Raw genomic sequence first — 17528 nt, forward strand, 5'->3', positions numbered from 1 at the left:
ATCAGGGTGATGGTGGCCTTGTAGAATGAGTTTGGGAGTGTTCCTGCCTCTGCTATATTTTGGAAGAATTTGAGAAGGATAGGTGTTAGCTCTTCTCTAAATGTTTGATAGAATTCACCTGTGGAGCCATCTGGTCCTGGGCTTTTGTTTGTTGGAAGATTTTTAATCACAGTTTCAATTTCAGTGCTTGTGATTGGTCTATTTGTATTTTTCCTGGTCCAGTTACCTTGCTACTTCATCTGCTGTGTATTTCTCTGTCTTCTCATTTAGCTTAACTTACTGTGTTTGGGATCTCCTTTTCGCAGGCTGCTGGTTTGTAGTTCCTGTTGTTTTTGGTGTCTGCCCCCAGTGGGTAAGGTTGGTTCAGTGGGTTGTGTAGGCTTCCTGGTGGAGGGGACTGGTGCCTGTGTTCTGGTGGATGAGGCTGGATCTTGTCTTTCTGGCGGGCAGGACCACCTCTGGTGGTGTGTTTTGAGGTGTCTGTGAACTTAGTATGATTTTAGGCAGCCTCTCTGCTAATGGGTGGGGTTGTGTTCCTGTCTTGCGAGTTGTTTGGCATGGGGTGTCCAGCACTGGAGCTTGCTGGTGATTGAGTGGAGCTGGGTCTTAGCGTTGAAACGTAGATCTCTGGGAGAGCCCTCACCAAATGATATTACGTGGGGCTGGGAGGTCTCTGGTGGTCCAATGTCCTGAACTCAGCTCCCACATCAGAGGCTCAGGCCTGACACCCAGCCGGAGCACCAAGACCCTGTCAGCCACACGGTCTTCCCTCTTGCTGCTGGACTCTGTGTGGACCACCACCCTGTCCTCATCACAGAGGGATGCTTTCACGTAGGTAGTTGTGGAAGGAATGCGTCACACACTGGTGGAGAGGCGGGGTGCTGGACAACCCGACGGGCTCCAACAATGGGTGAAGCTCTGTTAATCACTTTTTGTGTGGAATCCACAGCTGTAAGGATGAGAGGGACAGAGAACTTGAAGGGTATACAGCAGGTGCCTCGCTTGTGTCTTGCTGTCCCATAGGCTGTTAGTCGTCAGCTTTGGATTTCATTCCTTGTTGCCAAAAACACTTGTGGGTCCACATCCGGCGGTGGTTGGGGATCAGGGTCTCTCACGGAAGCCGTAGTCCCCTGAAAGCACAGCTACCGCACGGAAAGGAGTGCCACCTCAGCTCCTCGCCACTGGCCTCTCCACAGGGCTCCAGGGATTCTTAAAGTGGCATACTGCTTTTCACATGAGAAATAAGCATGTTTTTGAAGATCTGCTAGTATTGTAGGATCCTCTGTGGAGGTGGGGGGTGGCTGTGGCTCACTTCAGGGACAGACACTGGCAGCAGTAGTTCTGGGAAGTCTAAACTTCATATCCTTTTAATTCCTGTGGCTGCTCTGCCAGTGTGTTCCTCTCCTCAAACACATATATTACCGTATCTTAAACTCCAGCCACGTAAACAAGCTCGTCCCTGCTGAAACCTGGCATAGGTTTCCTGTATTTGAGCCTCTGGAAATTCTATTTTCTCCACTTGAAATGACCTTCCTCCGTTTCCTCCTCATGAGTAAGGCCTAGTTCTAAAATTATTTCCTGTGGTAGATCATTAGAATATTGGCCTCCAATGAATCATGTCTCCCTATTGTCAATGTGACACTGCTACTCCTACACCAGGAGATGGAGTTGGTTTCTCCATCCTCTTCAATCTAGGCTGGTATTGTGACTTTCTTTGAAGAATAGATTGTGGTGGACTTGACATTGTATGAGTTCTGGAGGCTGGGCCTTAAGAAGCCTTTCTGTTTTCATCCTCTGTCTCTTGGAACTCTGAAACCAACAGGCTGTGAAGCAGTCCAGTCTAGCCTACTGGGGGATACGAGGAGATGTGGAGGAGAACTGACGCCTCAGCGAAGAGTTAGGCACCACAGCCAAGCAAGTGAGTGAGGCCATCATAGACCCTCTAGCCTCAGATGAACCATCGGATGACTAGGGCCATATGGGTGAGACCAGCAGAACAACTGCCCCAATTGCTAATTCATGGAGTCATGATCGTGAAAAATGAAAACAATCATTATGGTTTGTGGTAGTTGGTTATACAGCAATAGATAACTGATACACATCCTCAGAGAAATATTCTAGATATACTCAAGAAAAACTCATGATTCTCTCCTCTGGGCTTTGTTTATTCTTCTAGTATAGTGCATAGCTCATGTAACTATTGGTCTACCTGTATCTGTTTCTCTCACTACATTAATAGCTTTTGAAAAGCAGAGATCAGGTTTCTACTCAGCATCATGTCTCCTGTGCCCACCCTAGCGCGTGGTACGGAGGAATCATGTGGGTTTATCACCCAGGTCATAAACTCACCATTTCCTGAAATGCTTTTACCTGCTCTCTGGAACACATGGTCAATCATAAGTAAGATTTTTTTTTAATATCCTCAACGTTTTCAGTTAATATTCCCTTTATCTTCTTCTTTTTTTTTTTTTGCGGTACGCGGACCTCTCACTGTTCTGGCCTCTCCCGTTGCGGAGCACAGGCTCCGGACGCGCAGGCTCAGCGGCCATGGCTCACGGGCCCAGCCGCTCCGCGGCATGTGGGATCTTCCCGGACCGGGGCACGAACCTGTGTCCCCTGCATCGGCAGGCGGGCTCTCAACCACTGCGCCACCAGGGAAGTCCTCCCTTTAACTTCTTGTTCTTACCAAATAGGACTGCTTCCCTGTAGCCCTCTTAGGTGGTGCCTATTCCTCCCTGCCCCATGCCTTATACCCCTCAGGGTTTGAAGGCAGGTAAGCAACCTCTTTGTTTCTCATGGCTTCATTCAGACTGTCTCCAATCCCTCTCTCTTCTCTAAAGAACACTCAGCTTCGACTCCCATGACATCGGGTTAAACCACCTGTACCCCTTGCTGTGAAAGTCACGTAGTGATACCTGGGTCCCAGCCTCTATTCCGTAAGGACTCACAAGCACCCTCTCTAACACTCTCCAGTAGTGATTTCAATATCCAGAGAGCTCAATCTTCCAAAATCATGACCTCTTAGAGTTCCTTGACCTCCATTCTATCTCACTTATTCCCATAGTCATACCTTCCATCTTGACACCACCAATATATTGCAACTCCTCTACAATCTCAATTTCAAACATCCACTATCTAATCACCACCTCATATATTTCCAGCCCTCTTTCTCTCACCTCCAGTTCCGAAATTCCTTTGTCATTGGAACCTACAAATTTATTGTAATCATTACTCTTCACTGTTCTTTACCATCTCATGTTCTCGCTTCCCTCCTTAGTCAGTTAAAATTTAATGGTCAGGAGGGAGGGAGACGCAAGAGGGAAGAGATATGGGAACATATGTATAACTGATTCACTTTGTTATAAAGCAGAAACTAACACACCATTGTAAAGCAATTATACCCCAATAAAGATGTTAAAAAAAAATTTAATGGTCAGGACTTCCCTGGTGGTACAGTGGTTAAGAATCTGCCTGCCAATGCAGGGGACATGGGTTCGAGCCCGGGTTCGGGAAGATCCCACACACCTCGGAGCAACTAAGCCCGTGCGCCACAGCTACTGAGCCTGTGAGCCACAGCTACTGAAGCCTGCACACCTAGAGCCCATGCTTAGCAATAAGAGAAGCCACCTCAATGAGAAGCTCACGCACCACAACGAAGAGTAGCCCCCACTCGCTGCAACTAGAGAAAGCCTGCATGCAGCAACGAAGACCCAATGCAGCCCAAAATTAATTAATTAATTTAAAAAAATACAGTGAGTTAATGTTTAATAAAAAACTTAATGGTCAATCATTTTAGTTATTCTCTTGCCTCTCTTTTGATTTATAACACTCTCATACTTGCTTTAGCCTTTTAAGGACTTTTAATGAAGTCTAATTTTCTACCTGATACATGCCTGAAATCAAGGGAGCTAAATGCGGCTGGAGAAAGATTTGCCTCTCTTTAAATTCATAAATATTAATAATAACCAAGAGGGTCTTTAAGCTACCTAGAAGTCAAAACTCTGTTTCCCTAGTCCAATCTCTTTACTCTCCTAAATGACTAATTCATAGCTTCTAATCTCTTCCCAGTCCTTTAACATCTCTACTGTCTTTGCTGCCAATATTACTAAGAAAATTTAAACAATTAGAAGAAAACTTCTACAAGCTCCCACCACCCCTTTATGCTTATTTGTACCTCTGTGCATTTACTATGCTTCCCTCCTCTTCCTATGAATACACTGTACATGTTTCTAGCTAAACCTACCCATGTACCTGTGCATCAGATTCAATCCCTTACCTCCTTGTCGAAATCAGTCCTTGAATTTTCCCTCTTTCTCCTGCACCATTTTTTCCTCTTTACTGTCTTTTTTTTTTTTTTTTTTTTTTTTGCGGTACGCGGGCCTCTCACCACTGTGGCCTCTCCCGTTGCGGAGCACAGGCTCCGGACGCGCAGGCTCAGCGGCCATGGCTCACGGGCCCAGCCGCTCCGCGGCATGTGGGATCTTCCCGGACCGGGGCATGAACCCGTGTCCCCTGCATCGGCAGGCGGACTCCCAACCACTGCGCCACCAGGGAAGCCCCTTTTCCTCTTTACTGAATCAGTCTCATCATCATACAAACATACTGTGACTTTCATATTAATTAAAAAACCTACATATTCTAATCTCATTTACCCATTTAGATACTACTGCACTTCTTTCTTTTAAGGAAAACTCCTACGAAGGCTAGTAATATTCACTACCTCAACTCACTCTCCTCCCATTCTGACTTGAACCCACTCCAGTAAGGCTTTTTGCTCTCAATGCTTCACGGAACACGAATTTATCAAGGTCAGCAGTGCAGTCAATGTTGCTAAATTCAGTGGTCGATTCTCAGTCCTTATCTTACCTATCAGTTACATCTGATATAGTAGATCAACTCTACTCTTCCTTGAAATACTTTCTAGAAAATGTGGCTTCCAAGAAACCATATATCCTCCTGATATTTCTTGTCTCCAGCTACTCTTTCTCAATTTGCTTTGCTGATTTCTTCTTTTCTCCATGTCCTCCATATACTAGAGTATCCCAAGTTTTAGGACTTGGACTATGTTTTCTACCTACACTCACTCCCTTGGTGAGCTCATTAATTCCATGGCTTTAAATACCATCCATACGCTGATGACTTATGTCCCAGCTCAGACTCTCCCTGAAAAATCTAGATCCACAAACCCAAGTGCCTACTTGTTATTTCCAGTTGAATGTATAATAGGTCCCTAAAATGTGACATGTCTAAAAATTAAGTTTTTGCAAAAACAGACATATAGATGGAGCAGGTTAGAAAGCCCAGAAATAAGCCCATGCACTTATGGTCAATTAATCTACAACAAAGCAGGCAAGGATATACAATGGAGAAAAGACAGTCTCTTCAATAAGTGGTACTGGGAAAACTGAACAGCTACATGTAAAAGAATGAAATTAGGACGTTCTCTAACACCATATACAAAAATAAACTCAAAATGGATTAAAGACCTAAATGTAAGACCAGATATTGTAAAACTCCTAGAAGAAAACAAAGGCAGAACACTCTGATGTAAATTGCAGCAATATCTTTTTGGCTCCATCTCCTAGAATAATGGAAATAAAAACAAAAATAAACAAATGGTACCTAATTAAACTTAAAAGCTTTTGCACAGCAAAGGAAACCATAAAACAAAATGAAAAGACAACCTACTGAATGGAGAAAATATTTGCAAATGATGCAACTGACAAGGGATTAATTTCCAAAATACACAAACAGCTCATACCACTCAATATCAAAATAAGAAACAACCCAAGCAAAAAATGTGCAGAAAATCTGAATAGGCGTTTCTCCAAAGAAGACATACATATGGCCACGAGGCACATGCAAAGATGCTCAACATCACTAATTATTAGAAAAATGAAAATCAAAACTACAATGAGGTATCACCTCACACTGGGCAAAATGGCCATCATCAAAAAGTCTACAAATAATAAATGCTAGATAGGGTGTGAAGTAAAAGGAACCCTCCTATACTGCTGGTGGGAATGTAAATTGGTGCAGCCACTATGGAGAACAGTATGGAGGTTCCTTAAAAAACTAAAAATAGAGTTACCATATGATCCTGCAATCCTACTCCTGGGCATATATCTGGATAAAACTATAACTCAAAAAGATACATACACCCCAATACTCACTGCAGCACTATTTACAATTGTCAAGACATGGAAGTAACCTAAGTGTCCACTGACAGATGAATGGATAAAGAAGATATGGTGTATATATATATATATATATATATATATATATATATACACACACACACACACACACACACACATACACATACATATACAATGGAGTATTACTCAGCCATAAAAAAGAATGATATAATCATTTGCAGCATCATGGATGGACCCAGTGATTATCATACAAAGTGAAGTAAGCCAGACAGAGAAAGACAAATATCATATAATATTGCTTACATGTGGAATCTAAAAAAAAATGATACAAATGAACTTATCTACAAAACAGAAATAGACCCACAGACATTGAAAACAAACTTATGGTTACTAAAGGGGAAAGGGCAGGGAGAGATAAATTAGGAGTTTGAGATTAACATATACACACTACTGTATATAAAATAAATAACCAACAAGGACCTACTGTATAGCATAGGGAACTCAATATTTTGTAATAACTCAATATTTTGTAATAATAATAAAATAATATATATGTATAACTGAATCACTTTGCTGTACACCTGAAGGTAACACAACATTGTAAATCAACTGTACTTCAATTAAAAAATAAAAATAAATTTTTTGATTTCTTATACTTCAGCTAAACAAACAAACAACCCCCCTGCCCCATTCACAGTCTTTTTTTTTGCAGTACACGGGCCTCTCACTGTTGTGGAGCACAGGCTCCGGATGTGCAGGCTCAGTGGCCATGGCTCACGGGCCCAGCCGCTCGGCGGCATGTGGGATCTTCCCGGACTGGGGCACGAACCCGGGTCCCCTGCATCGTCAGGCAGACTCTCAAACACTGCGCCACCAGGGAAACCCGCAACTCTTTTCTTCTAGTCACTCAAGCCTGAAAGTGTGGAGTCATCATCAATTCCTTTCTTTCTCTCATATTCTACATCAGATCTATCCGCAAATACTATTCTGCCTTTAAGCTTGAATTGGAATCTGACCACTTCACGTATCTCTAATGCTGACAGCCTAGTCTGAGTCACCATTTTTACAATAGCCTCCTATCTGGTGCTTAACCTCCCAACTCCCCAGAGTACATACAAGGCAATAGAGTGATCCTGTTGAAATATAAGTCAGAGCATGTCACCCCATGCTCAAACTCCTCCGGGGGCCTTATAATGACCAAGACGCTACACGATCTAGCTCACCATTATCACTCTGACTTCATCTCTATTAACCTTTCTTTTCTTCACTCTATTCTATTTCCCGCTTCTTAGTTCCTGAAAACACCAGGAACATGCCTGCCTTGGAGTTTTAGCACTGGCTTTCGGGAATGTTTGTTCCCTCAATATCCACATAATGCAACCCCTCATCTCCATCCATCTTTACTCAAATGTTACCTTCTCAGGAAGTTCTTGCTTGGCCACTAGTTCCAAAATTTTAACACTCCTATCCCCTTTTCATACTTATTTTCTTCATTGGTCTTTATCACTATGGAAATTCTGCAAATTTTACTTATTTATTTTGTTATCTCCTCTACTAGAATCTAAATTCCATGAGAGCAGAAATTCTGACCTGTTTCATTTACTTCTGAATCCCCAGTGCCCAACAATGCTTAGAAGATGGTAAATACCCAGTAAATATTTGTTGAATGAATGACCAGGTATACTGAAAGAAGAACCAGATGGAACTTTAATAAATAAAAATAGGATAATTGAAATAAACACCTGAAAGCTAGACTAAAGGTAAAATTATTTTTCAGAGAACACCACAATGTCAATGAAAGAGATATATGCCATTGTTCATCTTATGAAACTAGCATAAATTTGGTACTGAAACTAGCATAAATTTGGTACCAAAACCAGCAAGCAGGGTAAATAAGAAAACCAACAGACCAATCTTGCCCATGAAAATAGATACAAAATCCTGAACAACATTTTATCAAGCAAAATCCAGAAATGAGTGAAAAAATATAATATATACTAGCCAATATTAGGGTATAATTCCATTTATATACATTTCAGAATGAGAGATACTAAGAATGCAAGCATCTTTCATTATCCAAATCTACTTAGTACTTGAGTTCAGACAGTGACAGTCTGAATAATAAGTTGGGATACTTACGGGTATCTCAACTGAGTACATTTATTTTTTAAAGTAACATATAGTATATTGACTCTTTTTTTTTTTTTGGTGTGCTGTTCTATGAATCTTGACCTATGTATAGACTCATGTCACCACCACTAACCCAATCAGAATACAGAACTGTTATGTCACTCCCAAACTCCCCCAACTCCCAATCCCTGGCAACTATTGATCCATTCTCTATCACTATAGTTATTTTTTTTTGGTTTATTTATTTTTTAGAATGTCCTACAAATGGATTCATATAGTATCTAACCTTCTGAGATGGATTTTTTTCATTCAGACAAATGACTTCGAGATTAATCCGAGTTGGTACATACATCGATAGTTGTCTCCTTTTTATTGCTGGATATGGATGTACCACAGTCTGTTTATTCATTCACCCACTGAAGGACATTTGGGTTGTTTCCAGTCTTTAGAGATGATGAATAAAGTTTCTACGAATATTGACAAGTTTTTGTCTGAAGGTAAGTTTTCATTTCTCTTGGATAAGTACCTAGGAGTGGGATTGCTGGGTCACATGGTAAGGATATGTTTAACTTTGTAAGAAACTTCCAGAGTAGCTGCATCATTTTACCTTCCCACCAACAGCATATGAGAGTTCCAGTTGCTCCATAACCTCACTGACACTTGGTATTGTCAGCATTTTTATTTTAGCCATTCTATTGGTGTGCAGTAGAAACTTAGTCCTTTTGTTTCCCCCAAATGGGAAAGCAAATAGCTAGATTTTGATAGTTAGGGAATCATCTAAAATTTTATCTTAATTTATTTGGTTATTGGTTTGGATAGTAAAGGATACACACCTATGTGGAAAGATTGTGAGGAAAAGCAACAATTTGCTTAATATAAAAGTAGATAGTGGTCCCTCTGGTGGAAAAGGAGGTAGATGCCATCCACTATATTCCCTAGAGGATCTAAGGTACCGAGGATGTGTTCTTTATGAAGCGGCATGGTGGTACATGTGACCTGTTCTATTCTTCTTGAAACTATATGGATGTGTTTGATAGATTTCACAATTAACAATTTTTAAAGAGATATTTGAGCACAGAAAACACACAAAAACCCCAAAGTAATGCAGAAAAACATTTTAAAACCACTTCTTTCAAGAGTTCAAGTACAATGAGTTAAAACACTTTAAAGCATTTAGTAGAATTTGAATATAAGACTTTTTTTTTTTTTTTTTTTTTTTTTTTTTTTGTGGTACACGGGCCTCTCACTGTTGTGGCCTCTCCCGTTGCGGAGCACAGGCTCCGGACGCGCAGGCTCAGCGGCCATGGCTCACGGGCCCAGCCGCTCCGCGGCATGTGGGATCTTCCCGGACTGGGGCACAAACCGTGTCCCCTGCATCAGCAGGCGGACTCTCAACCCCTGCGCCACCAGTGAAGACCCATAAGACTTTTTTTAAAGCTTGTTTAAAACTAAAATAATTTCTTTAATATTTCTGCGCTTGTGTACACCCCATAGGCCAAATGGCTGATGGGCTAGCCAGTTTATTAAGGAGTTTGTTTCTTTCCAGAAGCCTCAACCATAGGCTGGTCATGGTTAGACCATTCTTAATGACTGGCAAACAGTAGCTTCTTCCTAGAAACCAGGATCAGAGCTTGACTTTATATAAGAAGCACAGTGAACATATCATCTTTGCTATTCACAAACTATTAGACACCTCCCAGGTCACAGTCAAAGCTACACAACACTTCAGTGACACTTCCTTGTTGCCATCAACATCTTGTAAGGAGAACATTTACCTGTGACAACACTGGGGATCTTGGAGAGAAAGCTCTTGACTGTTCTGATAGGCACACCACCTGTCTTGTCATCTTGCATCTTTGTAATGATGTCTTCAATCTGAAAGAGAGGAAAGCAAAGAAGTGTTATTGTATCTCACAAAGTAATAGTAAACAGTACCTTTATAAACAGCCAAAATGTGGGCACATGGATGCCAATAAGAGATATTAGGAAAAGCCTCTGCCTCAGCCAGTAAACTTAGTAGCAGGATCTGCTATGGGCCAAGTGCTGGGGAGAGGGAGGCCAGGGGGTTATATATAATAGCATAAAGCACGGTCTGTAAGAACCACCACTTGCTCCCAGTTCAGCAAGTAAGGAGAAAGAAATTCTTGATAGGATTGGATCCAACATGCAATTCAATATGTATGTGACGAAATTCCTCCTCTTTCCTGAATTGGGTTTATATATAGGTTGAACCATATGAAGTTGCCACATTCAACCTAAAAATGGCAATTTCCTATAGTTTAACCTAACATATTAACATACTGCTGTTAGAAGTATAGGCAGGGCTGCCTCTGGGACCAGAGAAGGATTCAGCCAGAGTCACACAGGGGAAAAAATAAAAGAGTATAAATCAAGATATGGAAAATGCTGATCTGGAGAAGTTGGAGGACAAGTGTCACGGCTGTGAGTGGTGGCACGAGGGGTGTCATCTTTAGCCAGGACTAAGATGGAACAAGAACAGGATCCTCGGGCTTCCCTGGTGGCACAGTGGTTGAGAGTCCGCCTGCCGATGCAGGGGACACGGGTTCGTGCCCTGGTCTGGGAAGATCCCACATGCCACGGAGCGGCTGGGCCCGTGAGCCATGGCCACTGAGCCTGCGCGTCCGGAGCCTGTGCTCCGCAATGGGAGAGGCCACAACAGTGAGAGGCCTGCGTACCAAAAAAAAAAAAAAGAACAGGATCCTCTCCTTTTGGACTAGAGAAGACCACACTATCATGAGAAAGACCATGGTGGGCTACGGCTTGGAGCCGGGTGAAATTGTATTGACGAGACAAGATACTGTGTACATAGACTGAAAACAGAACAGAGAGAGGAGATGGACTACCAAGGAGGTAGGTGCCTAAACTGGGAAACCAATCTGTAGCTGAGAATTTACAAGCCAGATGCAATTTCCTGGGCAGAAATCTTCGGAATAGGATACAGAGCAAACTGTAAAAAGGACATAGATCTTTTTGTTTGTTGAGTGGTAGGGAAGGGCAACTGGAAAAGGGAAGAAGATAGTGCTTAGTTTTATCACATATTTTGTTCCCCTGAGCAACAGAATGTATTTGAAACACCAGGATGGATTCTCTGAGTGCTTCCAGAGTAGAGTCACATAATTTTTTTTTTTGCGGGACGCGGGCCTCTCACTGTTGTGGCCTCTCCCGTTGCGGAGCACAGGCTCCAGACGTGCAGGCTCAGCGGCCATGGCTCACCGGCCCAGCCGCTCCGCGGCATGCGGGATCTTCCCGGACTGGGGCACGAACCTGTGTCCCCTGCATCGGCAGGCGGACGCTCAACCACTGCGCCACTAGGGAAGCCCAAGTCACATAATTTTAAGTCTAGACATTTAAAGCTGGAGTTCACCTAGTCTAATGTACTAGTATAGCAATTTGTGAGTAAGTTTCTCAAATCACGACTAACAACTTATTTGAAAGAAATAGGTAACTTGTTAGAGACAAAGTTAGCATAAGATATAACATAATAATAATGATAATATATAATAGCCAAAATATATTAAGAATGTATTATGTAGGTACGATTCTAAGGACTATAGATATATTATCCTATTTAATTCCCATGATTACTTCATAGCCTAGATTCCACTATTATCCCCATTTTCAGATAAAGAAGCTGAGATTTAGTGAGGTGTATCCATCAGGGTAGACTAAGTTAAGCTGTGGTAACAAATAACCCTCGAAATCACAATGGTTTAATGTAACCAAGTTTATTTTTCTCTCATGCTACAAGTCTATCGGAGATCACCAGGAGGACTCTGTTCAGTGTAGTTACGCTGGGACCGAGGCTGACGGAGTAGCCACCGTCTTGAATGTTGTTGCTCATTGTGTTAGAGAGACAAGAGAGAATTCTGGAGACTCTTGCATGAGTTGTTGCATGTTATAGCCCAGACGTTACTATAATAATATCACATTTCTTTGGACAGGACGAGTCACCACCCAACCACAAAGGAACCAGGGGGTCCAGTCTTCTGGGTGCCAGGAAGAGAGGGGAGAGGACCATCTGTGAGCAGCATCAGTGACAGCACAGAGATTAAACCACCTTCCCAAGGTCACACAGCTACCCAGCGGTGGATCTGAGCTTGAACCCAGCCACATATCCCAGAGATCAGGCTTCTAAACCCTGGGGTGCTCTGTCACCCAGTAAGAGTCTCAGAGGAGCAGCCAAGCAGGAAGACCATTCTCCCCTGGATATTTCTTGGTTTCCCAGAGAAGAACTGGTAGTGAGAAGCAATCTTAAGCTCCCTGCCCTTAGGCAGTGGTTGAATATATCACACCAGGAAAAAGGGTCATTCTCTGAAGACCTGTATTCTGTTAGATGACAGGATAAGGAGGAATTTCATCCACATTCTTGTTAATAGTCTCAGCTAGAGCCCCACCTTTTGTCCTCTAAACTCAACTCAACGATTCACAGTAGTTTGAGTATTTATTACTTATTGATAGTTAAGGAGAGTTATTCCTAGAAAAATGATCAGATTTTCAAAGTAATCTATGCTTTTGATCTAGTGTGCTATGTGAAACCAGAAGTATCAGTTACATTGCTGCTTTTTAAGAAATGGCCAGAAAATCACTGGGAATTGGAGGAAAGCCAATATTTCAATTCAGTTAGACCCCTGACTTGACATTAGTTGGTAAAGGTTCCAGTCTGTTCTGATGTGGACTGGATTTAAAAACTGACAGAGGACATCTCCATGATTGTTTTTTCCTCTGCTCTGTTTAGTTGCTTTATCACACCATTGAATCTTAAAAGGACCTGTCTACTAAAGAAGAAGACCTATCCTCTTATGTTGGCCCACAATGTACCAAGAGGTAGATCACTCGTCAGAGGTTACAGCTAGATCCAAAGGACAATCTCCTTAAATGACCAGAAAGGGGATAACGTTCTAGCAATAGTTTACAGCATCAGAGGTGTAGAAAAATGTTTCATTGATCCCCAGTTCTTGACTCCTTCCCAGAATTAATAGACACCCAGATCCTTGTTCTGGCCTCATGGTGGGTGGAAAGTCTGCTTCTTGACTTTGGGGCTTAGCCATGTGACTTGCCTGGCTAATGGGATGTTATTGAATGTGATGTGAGCAGAGGCTTTCAATGCACCTGGATGGTGATGCTTACCCCCTTCCCTGGCCCTCCTGCATCAGATAGTTGTTGTTCCAAGGAAGGTGAGAGACATCTAGAGCAGAAGGGACCCAACCCATAGCTAGACAGTCAAAACTCAGCTGACCTGCAGACTCATGAGCGAGAAACGCATGTTTCTTGTTGTATGCCACTGAGTTTGGAGTGATTTGCTATGCAGAAAAATTGTGGCTCTAGCTGACTGATACACAGGGCTCTGAAAAAAAATGCATGTGTCAAAACTGATGAAGCCACAACAAATAATAAGAATCAATAAACCTTAGAGGTAGGGCATCCTAGAATCCAACCCCTTTAAAGAATGCAGAAATTCCATCTACACCATTCACCATGTGCTTAAAAATTCTTAGGGTGTATTCTACCAATATTATGTCAGGCAAATTTGTGATACCTGAGTTTGATTCCATAGCATGGTCCACTGTGACATCAGCTAATAATACTGTCTCTGAAATTTTTTCATGGTTTCCGGAGAAATGCTAAGAGTACAGACCTACCAAAAGATCAAAAGTGGGCTCCCAGGAGCTTATATAAATTATAATGACAAACATTTTCAGAACATCTATGTTATGATCAATACTGTCCTAGGTATTTTAAATCAATTATCTGATACTTTTCTCAGTCTTAAAATTTATTTAACAAAGATATTGAAATTAAGGCTCAGAAAGGTTAAGTCATTTATCCAAGGACACACAGCTATTAAGTGGCAAAGCCAGGATTCTTACCCAAGTCTTCCTGTCTCCAATGCCCAAGCTCTGTCTATCAAATCTAAGGTTCATCTCTTATCCTCAACCAGTGCCTGCCAACATACTTTTTAGACACAAGGCACTTAATACTGTTTGCATTAAAGGGAACGTTTAGTTCAGTCCTAAGAGGATAAAGGAGAAAAAAGAGAAATTGATCCAGATAATCAGATTCTCAACCATCTCAAGGTTTATTTTGGCCCAATGACTGTTGATGTCTGGTTGCTCAGCATTTTCTCTCTTTGTCCCAGGGGCTTGGTTGGACTTATCCTCTATTGGCAGATCACAGCTCCTGGGTTGGGAATGGGGAGATGGGAGGTATATACTTTTGTTTTCTTGACTGTTCAGTTCCATCTAACTTCTGGTACCTTTTGTTCCTGAGGAAGAGCAACATCAATTCCCTGAAGTTCTGTGTCATCAGGGAGCATGTTGGACCTAAGTTACACTGTGCCAATCAATAAGCAGGTGGCCCTTATCTGACAGCCAAGTGATGCGGAGAAACCACGTGGCCAGCTCGGCCAGTTCTGCCTGGATGGCTCACAACAACCAAATGCCCTTCTCTAAGGAGCTCAGAGCTCAGCACTGACAGGCAGGTAAAACATCCTTCTAAACAGCAGGAAAAGTGGAAAGCACTGTACCATAGAGTGGGTTTTCTTTGAAATGAGGAATATTATGAGGACAGTAGACATAATTCACTGCAAGAGCCATGGGGTATAAGAGAGGAGTGGGGAGAAGCAATCCTCCCTTTACAAACTGAAGCCACAGAAGGACAGTAGGAAGAACACTGGTCTGAGGCCCGAGAGAAATGCCAGCCTCAGCTTCACTGTTTTGCTGTGTTGACCTTGGACAAGTTACTTAACCTCTCTGGACTTCACTTCCCTCATCTCTACAGCGATAGCTCTGGTTGCTAAACTAAGATTTCTATTTCTAAAACATGAGAGACTCCTCTAACTTGACAAATGCAAAGCTGTGTCTGCAAGGAAGGAATAGGACCAGCAATCAGGCCCCTGGGTCACCATTCTGCCCGTCTGTCAGGTGGAACCATGCAGAACGCTTCCCAGTGCTGAGCAGTGCAAGGTGGGGGAAAGGTGCTGGGCAGGACCAGGGAGTTTTGATGTTTTTAGAAATCATTTCAGACAGATGGCATCAGAAGTCAGACAGAGACATGATCCAAAGAGGCCTTGATACTGGCGTTTCTTGCCCAGCTCCATCTCTGTTTGGATAGATGGCATGCCTAACAGCAATGACTAAGGGCCAATATTAGTTTTGTTTGTGTAAATTAATTATCTGATAACTAATTTATTTAGCTCCTCCAATCTTTCCTCAGTGGAAGATTAGAAAACATCAAGAATAGGCAAACTATGTTGCCATTATTAAAAAAAAAGTCCACCACGACTTCAGCAAAGAAGGCAGAGTATGCCTCAGGCATGAAGGTCTTTTTTATTGAAGCATTTCATATTGACTTAGCAATCAGTTGCCTATTTCTAGCTACTAATGACTGTTACTTCAGCTCCTGCATTCTTTAAAAACCCCTTCTGCTTTGGTGTCTGCGAATGAGTGAAAATGAATCTTTGGACACATCTTATCAGCCCAGAAGCAGGAATCAGAGCTGGTAAATGATAATCATATTTCTTAATCCAAAATGGGCATGCTTCACTGAGTATGGTCTGTCCCATATGTGTTCCATAAGATCAGGCCATTTCTCACTTTTATTTTTAAAAACACCGCACACTGCTATTCTCAACATTTAAATGTCCTCAGCTTCACCTACTGGTTTAGTGGACATTTAATGAGCATCTACAAAGTGCCAGGCACCGATTTAGTTTCTATGGTTACAAAAAGTAGGTAAAAGAGAGAATCTGTTCCTCTTCATCATGGACTAATAAATTTCAGAAAGACTCAGGGATGTAGGCTGTGTTGGAGACAGCAGAGCCAAGTATGAGTTCCAAAGAAGCTAGAAACACTAAGGAATACACTTTCAGAGACCCTCAGAGGGGGAACCATCAAGACTTCTGCCCTTTTCCTCCATCCCATTCAAAAGACTGATTTCAATGTCAGGAGCAGACTTTTGAGATTCCTTGTGCTATGACAATGATTGCAATGCCTGCTAATTTGTATTCAGTTAAACTTACTTTTGAATCACTGTATCAGCCTAGAATGCTTTTGACGGAAAGTTTTAAAAAATCCAAACTCAGAGCATTATGGAGGTTCCTTAAAAAACTAAAAATAGAGCTACCATATGATCTTGCAATCCTACCCCTGGGCATATATCTGGATAAAACTATAATTTAAAAAGATACATGGTGCGGAAGGGGAGAGGCAGAACGTGAAAAGGAGGGCCTCTGGAGTGTGGAGTTCCGGAGTTTGCAGGTAAACTTATAAAGTAATATAAAAATATTGTCACAAGAGATAGCCTCATCCACCAGAGGGGAGACAGCAGAAGCAAGAAGAACTACAATCCTACAGCCTGTGGAAAAAAATCCACATTCACAGAGAGATAGACAAGATGAAAAGGCAGAGGGCTATGTACCAGATGAAGGAACAAGATAAAACCCCAGAAAAACAACGAAATGAAGTAGAGATAGGCAACCTTCCAGAAAAATAATTCAGAATAATGATAGTGAAGATGATCCAGGACCTCAGAAAAAGAATGGCAGCAAAGATCAAGAAGATGCAAGAAATATTTAACAAAGACTTAGAAGAATTAAAGAACAAACAAACAGAGATGAACAATACAATGACTGAAATGAAAACTTCACTAGAAGGAATCAATAGCAGAATAACTGAGGCAGAAGAACGGATAAATGACCTGGAAGACAGAATGGTGGAATTCACTGCCGTGGAACAGAATAAAGAAAAAAGAATGTAAAGAAATGAAGACAGCCTAAGAGACCTCTGGGACAACGTTAAATGCAACAACATTCGCATTATAGGGCTTCCAGAAGGAGAAGAGAGAGAGAAAGGGCCTGAGAAAATATTTGAAGAGATTATAGTCGAAAACTTCCCTAACATGGGAAAGGAAATAGCCACTCAAGTCCAGGAAGCGCAGAGAGTCCCATAAAGGATAAACCCAAGGAGAAACACGCTGAGACACATAGTAATCAAACTGACAAAAATTAAAGACAAAGAAAAATTATTGAAAGCAACAAGGGAAAAATGACAAATAACATACAAGGGAACTCCCATAAGGTTAACAGCTGATTTCTCAGCAGAAACTCTACAAGCCAGAAGGGAGTGGCATGATATATTTAAAGTGATGAAAGGGAAGAACCTACAACCAAGATTACTCTACCTGGCAAGGATCTCATTCAGATTCAACAGAGAAATCAAAAGC

General features: G+C 41.9%; 1 protein-coding gene across 1 annotated transcript in view; it reads right to left on the reverse strand.

Moving 5' to 3' along the window:
- Nucleotides 1-17528, reverse strand: part of RGS6 (regulator of G protein signaling 6) — a 575553-nt gene that overhangs the window by 174672 nt on the left and 383353 nt on the right. The window contains 1 exon segment of the mRNA XM_060139971.1: nucleotides 10064-10163. Within this exon segment, the coding sequence (XP_059995954.1) occupies nucleotides 10064-10163 (100 nt within the window).

The sequence above is a fragment of the Lagenorhynchus albirostris genome, chromosome 1, assembly GCF_949774975.1.
Source record: "Lagenorhynchus albirostris chromosome 1, mLagAlb1.1, whole genome shotgun sequence".
NCBI classification, from domain to species: Eukaryota; Metazoa; Chordata; class Mammalia; order Artiodactyla; family Delphinidae; genus Lagenorhynchus; species Lagenorhynchus albirostris.